Consider the following 6,788-nt stretch of genomic DNA (forward strand, 5'->3'; position numbering starts at 1 on the left):
CTGCATAAGTCAGAGGGGCGGTGGTGGAATTTACCCCGTATGTTTGGGGATTAAAAAAAACCCATACTTTTAAAAATATTTATCTTTTCAAACTATGTATGAAATGTCACGGGTTGTTTCAATCAGAACAATATAAACTACAAAAGCAATTGCCAAGCAGGTTATTCCCCCACGGATTGTGACCTGCACCTGTACTATAGTGTGTGTATGTATATATATATATATATATATATATATGCAGTAGTAATACAGCAGGTTTACGTAACATAGCAGGTTGCTTTATGACCAAAGTCCCTTGGCCTTGCTCATTGGATAATTACGTGACAAGGTTTCTCCAGGACGCGGAGCATCAACTAAATCAGGCAATCTTTTCTTTAGCCCGTGATCATAATTGCTTAAAAATTACATTAATATCCGTCTATAACTTGGAGGTATTTTGCTCAAAAATGAACCTCTTCGGCGAAGGTATTAAATAATCGGCACGACCGCATGTAGATATGAAGCGCACATAACGTTGGACAACCAAAACGTTACACGATGTTATTTTTAATAACACAAAGAACCTCTCAAGTCGACCCGATCTTAAAGATCTCGCTGATGTATTTCCTCAGTACAATATGATTCATTGCCTCATAAATCCACTCAATTTGTGGTACCTGTGAAGCCAAAAGAAGGACTTCGTTATGGGCCATGGGCGCAAGGATAAACTCCGCGTTAGTTCATATTAGGACACGGAGGAAAGTAGCTACTAGAAGGGGAGCTAGGCAGGCTAATGCTTAGCTTTAATCAGGGGAAGTGCGTACTTATTAACCGTAACCTTTCAGATGGCTGTACGGTGGTTGTGCAGGTAAGAGCTCTAGTGTGAAAGGAACCAAATCACGTTTGCGTGCGAAGACTAACGCTCAAGTTTCCTGGTCAAGGTGGGGCAGAGTCAGGTGACCATAGGTAGCTGCTCCGGGACAGCGGCGCTCTGCTGCACCGCAGCGGCAAACATCGTGAATTCGTGTTCCGGAACGGATGTTTAGTTCATGCGAGCCGGAGTAAAGCGCCTCGGGGCGACAACGCTTGTTTTAAAGCCGGTCCTGCTGATGGAGGATCCTCAGATAATGTGTGGGAGGGGCGACGGCAGCCCGAGCGCAGTCAGCCAGTCGTTCGGTACCGAAGCCGACTGGATCAGCATCGTTCCCACCCTCAACCTGCGATTTTAGGAGCCATTCGGACGCCGCGTCGCCCATCTTGACCGCCCTGCTGTGGCTGATGGAAACAGGCATCTGTAGAAATGTGCGCAAACGTGTTCGGAGTGTTGAAAAGGTGAGGAACGGTGGTGCGTGTCGGCGCTGGCCGCCTCCGGAGGGGCTTTGTGAGACGCGGCTCTGCAGGTTCCGGTGCCCCTGCTATTTCACACGCCGTTTTAACCAGATGCACTTTGGGGGATTTTCCGTGGTGGCATCGTGCGCGGACCGGTGCGCGGCTCGGACGGACAGACGGGCGGCTGGAGGTGGGGACGGTGCACCGGGTTTGGGAGGTTGGAATCTGCGGATGTTTCTGAGGCTCAGCTCCTCCTGCCGGGGGGTTGAGAGACCCTTCGGCCTGGAGTCACGTTTGCGTCCAGAGGTGAGGCGGGCTGGGGTTAAACCCCCCCTCAAATGTGACTCCATGCAGCCCCTCTTCCATAAAAATACTTTAGACGGAGCCAGTGCAACATCCATCTGTGGCCTTTAACCATCAGACTGCAGGATAATGACCCTCCACAACAGTCACCTCCTCCCAGGAGGCGTGGAGACCACAGCCTGGTGGAGGAACATCTCCCCCAGGCAAGAATAGCCGTCTTAATCCCCCGTGTTGCTTTATCCTGGAGCTACAGACACCTAAACTCTCACTGGGTGTTTCCCAGCTGCTCCCAATGGCGCCGTTTTAATAAACCTTTGGCGTATTTTAAAAGTACTTAATCCAGATGTGGATGAGAACATATGACCACGTGGTTAAAGTGTTTTCCTCAGGAACGGCGACTTCGCTCTGAAAATGTCGATGAATTATTCATAGGTGATGTTTTCCTAAGAATATTTAAACTGGACCTTCCAATATTATAAAAAAGACCCAGAAATGCTTTTAACAGTTGGTTTTTGTTGCGAACTGCCACAGATTTAAAGGTTGATTTAAAGGAGAAAAACGGAACATTTTCAAAGCGAACGGACCCGCCTGGCCTCCTCCGCCTCACCGGACCAGCAGGTAACGGGTGTGGTGACTGGTTGGAATGCGCCGTTGCTGGTCGGGGAGTGTGTAGGTTCCTCTGGTGAGGGAACATCTTCAGAAAGTGAGAAATCCTTATTTCATTTATATTAAAAATGGCTGCTGCACCGTTTATAGCGTAAAAACTGCTGTTCCGAGAAAGATGCCTTCAGGCGGGAGCGTCCCGGTCCGGTCGTCTGGACGGTGTGGAGACGCTGCCGCTGAGCATGTCGGGAGCGGACGGCCCCGCCCCCCGAGTGGTTGTCATGTGGGTGTTTTGGCGTCTCGATGAGATGTAGGTTAACCTCGTTCGAGCTGTTCGTTCACTAGACTCGGATCAACCACGCAAACAACTGGAGTTCCTTGCAAGGGAGCGTCCAGTTCCAGCTTCCTCTCTCCGCTCCGCTCGTCTGCTGCTCGCTCGCCTCTTTTATCGGTGCAAACAGAATGTGAGTCCAAACGATATCTCGTATCTCATTGCCTTCTGACCTCTCCACCCATCTTAAGGAACTTATCTTGACAAACAGGACACATCTGGGTTCTGGGCTTGGTTGTAAGCAGCTTCAGCACTTTTGCAAAACATTCTCATGTTCTTCTTCTCCTGTCAACATTCCTCAAACACTCAAAATCTACATACCCTAGCATTTAAAGATAATACTAACAACAATAATTCTTCTCACACTGTGTGGATGAATCTCATGCAAATGTGTTGGCAGCGACTCCTCCGCTGTTCCGGGTTCTGATGGGTCGGGAGCGAGGTTCGTTTGTTTTAAGATGCACCCCGCATCCATTAAAGCTCTGTTTTTAATGTTATTTATGTCAGATCCACCTGCTTTATCTCATCACACCGACATAAATACCAGCAGAACCTGTTCTGTACTGACAGGAAGTGGCGCTCCCAAAGGCATCTCCGGGAGGTCAAAAGGTCAGGCTTGGTTTCTGGAATTTGACTGCATTGGATACGATTCTATTATCTCGTTATTTCTCCACTTGTAGTCTTCACCACATAAAATAAACGACACATTCACGGGCACACGAACGCAGCACGGCCAGCGGCGCCACGCTGGTAACCTCCCTGAAGCGACCCAGACGTGAGTTGGAGGTTCTGTTTACGTGCGGTCGGAGTCTGGGAGAAACCAAAGCCGCCCTTCGGGGTCGTACAGAACAGGGGACGCTGTGCTCCTTGTCCTCGTTCCTGACTGTCCCTCCTTGCCGTCTTGTGTGCAGCCTGTTTGGGAAGCCCTTTGATGGAGGGAAGAGGATGGATCACGGCGGTCCGCAGCAACAGCACCATCACCAGCCGCAGCAGCAGCACCCGATGGGGCAGCAGCAGCCGTACTACCCCCAGCACCCCGCCATGATGCGGCTCTACGAGGTCCAGAGGGACGCGGCGGCTCTGGGGCCTCAGGTGTGCACCTTCGGCGGCCTGCAGAACGACCGCGACTACAAGCGGCTGGAGCGGGACCTGACGCAGCTGCTGCTGCAGGTGGACCAGGTGGACACGGAGGGCAAAGCCGAGCTGCAGGGGGCACGAAAGAGGGCGGCGCAGGAGGTGGAGGGTCTGCTGCGCTACCTGGAGGAGAACGCCACCCACCCGTCCCGCCTGGCCATGGAGGAGCTGAGCAACGAGGCGCGGCGGCTGGTGGACGAGCGCGTGGTGGCCCCCCAGCGGGCCGGCGGGGTCGCCGAGATCAACGACGAGCTGGTGGACATGTTGCAGGAGCTGGTGCTGAGGCTGACCCAGGTCAAGACTGAGGGGCGGGTGCCGCTGCGCAAGGCGCGCTACCGGGCGCTCACCCGCCTGTGCGCCGTGCAGGACGTGATCGAGGGACGCACCGAGCAGCAGACGCTGTCGCTGCCGCTGTCGGAGGAGACGCACGAGGCCGTGCACCACATCAACCAGGTGATGGTGAAGGTGAGCGTGGCGCGCGGCCAGCTGGTGGCGCTGCTGATGGGGCTGAGCGGGAGGGACAGCTGCGCGCACCTGTCACGGATCCTGACGGAGATGCAGGTGGAGCTGGACGCTCTGGACGTGTCCGGGAACACCGCCATCAGGAATTACCGGAAGCAGGTGGTGGAGGAGATCAACGGGCTGCTGAAGCATCTGGACCTGGAGGTGGAGGGAGACGACACGCGCAGGTAGGTCGCTGAGGATGACGATGATCCCCTTCATCACCAACCACGCCTGGTTCCTGTAGATCCAGTTTGTTCTTTTTGTTTGTTCCTCCAGGTACGACCTGGCTCAGAATAACTCCATCCGTGAAATTGAGGCCGTACGCGCTCACGTGTCCCACCTGCGGGAGGGCGTTCTGAGGCATTGCATGATGGGAGATATGGGCTTCCGGCCAAAAGCCGAGCTGCAGAGCCTCCTGACTCACCTGGACCAGGTGGACACAGCCAAGAACCCGTGCATCAGGGAGGCCCGGCGCCGGGCGGTCGTGGAGGTCCAAGCCGTCATCACCTTCCTGGACCTCCGTGAAGCCCTCGCCCGCCGCCAACCGGGTCCCAACGAGCACCCGTCCCACCGGGCTGTGTGGCTGGTCCTGGGAAGCCTGTCGGACCTCCAGGCCCAGGTGCTGGGCTTCGACGGCAAACGGGCCGACAAGAGCTACATGATGCTGGAGGAGCTGCTGACCAAGCAGCTCCTGGCGCTGGACGCTGTGGACCCGCAGGGCGACGAGATGACCAAGATGGCGCGCAAGCAGGCGGTCAAGTTCGCCCAGAACATTCTCAACTACCTGGACATGAAGACGGACGAGTGGGAGTACTGATCCGAAACACTCCCACTGGATCGCTGCCAGGAGGAGCGGAGGGGGCGTGTCACAGGAACAAACGGACATCTTTCCACGCCATGGGCTGTAAATATGAACTCCCAGGATGCACTGCAGCATCATTCATCGTATTCCCCAACACAGAACCGCTTCTGCGCGCGTGTCTGGAATAATGGCCGTCACCGCGGCGGCGCCCTCCACGCTTCGCCTCCTCGGCTTCCCCGTCTGACCTCATTAACGAGGGAGGTGAGGAACACTGACGGAGGCGTCTGTGACCCGATTACATCATTTAAACGTCAAAACCGATCCGATGCTTTAGGTTAACTCTGGAGATGTGTCAGAATCTCCGGGGCTTCAAAATTCCAAACGCGAGGGGGGGGGGGAAGAAACGTCCAGGAGAACCTTCGCACTCGAACCTGAGGCGGAACCGCATCTGGTTCTGGTCCGGTTCACTCCCGCTCGTGTGGCCGTTCATCTGTAAAAGCTTCGCTGTTTGTGGTGATGCGACGGCTTTCAAGGATGGAGGGACGGAGGGGAGGGGAGGTTCTGCTCCAGCCTCCTCCTCGGGCCTGACAGCCGCCTCCCGAGCTGCGGATCCGTGTTGATGGTGATCACGGCTGACGGATTCTTCCAGAAACTTCCAGAAGCTGTGCGAGGCGGTGGGAGGGAGCGCCGTTTGAAATCGCTGTGCCTTTATTTTCACCCGTCCCTCCGAACCCCTCCAGCTGGTTTCCACACGTAAAACAGACTGAAACCACTGAATGTTTGAAGAGCACCTCGGAGGAATCGGGCTGTTTTCCCCCACACCGGGATTTATTCCCAGCGCAGACGGAGGAGGCCGGAGCCTCGCCGGTGGCTGCGTCCGTCCGCTGCGGCAGGAAGCCGAGCTCATCCTGACCTCTGAACACCAGTGACAGAGGAGAGAACATCAAAAATAACTGCATCTGTGGCTGCAGATACAGCCAGGAAATAACAGGCGGATGTTCCCTCGGAATTCTCCGGTTGGAATTCCAGGATCTCCAGTGGAAACTGCTGCAGCGGCAGCAGCTGGAAGGCTTTTGTGTGTTTTACTCTATTTAACCTGCCACCAGCTCGTGATGTCGGACGTGAGGATGTTCCCAAAAAAGCCAAATCTCGACAGGAGGATGGGAACCCGTCATGTGACCTGACAGCGCCCCGTTTGCACACATTTTTCCCAGTATTCTGAAAAAATAATGTTCCACTTTCAGATAAATATTCAACTCCGCTGCTTCCTGTCAGTCCCACCGATCAATGCAAAACGCCTCAGCTCAACCTGACTGAAAGGTCAAAGGTCACCTTTTCCCAGTGAATAATTGTAGCAACATATTTTTGATGCTGTTTGGGTGGAAACACAAAACCAAATGGAGGCTTCTCGTGTGCTTAATTCCTGTTGTTTAACACCCTCACTGATAAAACCCCGACTAAAATATTCGTTTCACCTCGTTTGGTGAGACGTGACGGCAGTTTCTACTGGGAGCCAAACAGGAAGCTGCTGATTGGCAGATTAATATGCAACAGAAATAATGAAAGCTAAATAAAAGGAGGCTCATTTTAAGGCTCTTTAAAGTTGGTTTTAACTGAAGTCCAGGTGACTTTTCCCAGTATTCACACAGGCTTGGTTTGGTGTTTTCAGCTCCTCGGCTTCATCTAAACCCCAGAATCACCAAATATTTCCTCGAGAGGTTGAAGCAGTCCCAGAAGGATTTGTTCTTGTATATAAACTGTGAGACGGTCCAGGCGGTATTCACACATGTCCTTTACCCTCAC

At 53.7% G+C, this 6,788-nt stretch overlaps 1 protein-coding gene across 7 annotated transcripts; it reads left to right on the forward strand.

Moving 5' to 3' along the window:
- Positions 1-545: 545 nt before the first annotated feature.
- On the forward strand, positions 546-6,576 carry bag5 (BCL2 associated athanogene 5). 7 transcript variants are annotated; one of them, XM_029828425.1, is made up of 6 exons: positions 2,167-2,314; positions 2,560-2,678; positions 2,757-2,782; positions 2,946-2,987; positions 3,457-4,368; positions 4,460-6,576. In XM_029828425.1, the coding sequence occupies exons 5-6, from the start codon at positions 3,491-3,493 to the stop codon at positions 4,998-5,000; spliced, it is 1,419 nt and encodes a 472-aa protein (XP_029684285.1). In that variant the 5' UTR covers positions 2,167-2,314; positions 2,560-2,678; positions 2,757-2,782; positions 2,946-2,987; positions 3,457-3,490; the 3' UTR covers positions 5,001-6,576. The 7 variants fall into 7 exon arrangements, with proteins under 7 accessions (XP_011618662.1, XP_011618657.1, XP_029684276.1 ...); XM_029828409.1 differs by lacking the exons at positions 2,757-2,782; positions 2,946-2,987 and adding exons at positions 3,053-3,154; positions 3,226-3,320 and having other exon boundaries at positions 1,636-2,678; XM_011620360.2 differs by lacking the exons at positions 2,167-2,314; positions 2,560-2,678; positions 2,757-2,782; positions 2,946-2,987 and adding an exon at positions 546-847.
- The last annotated feature ends 212 nt before the right edge of the window (positions 6,577-6,788 follow it).

This window comes from Takifugu rubripes, chromosome 2 (genome assembly GCF_901000725.2).
Source record: "Takifugu rubripes chromosome 2, fTakRub1.2, whole genome shotgun sequence".
Classification (NCBI taxonomy): Eukaryota; Metazoa; Chordata; class Actinopteri; order Tetraodontiformes; family Tetraodontidae; genus Takifugu; species Takifugu rubripes.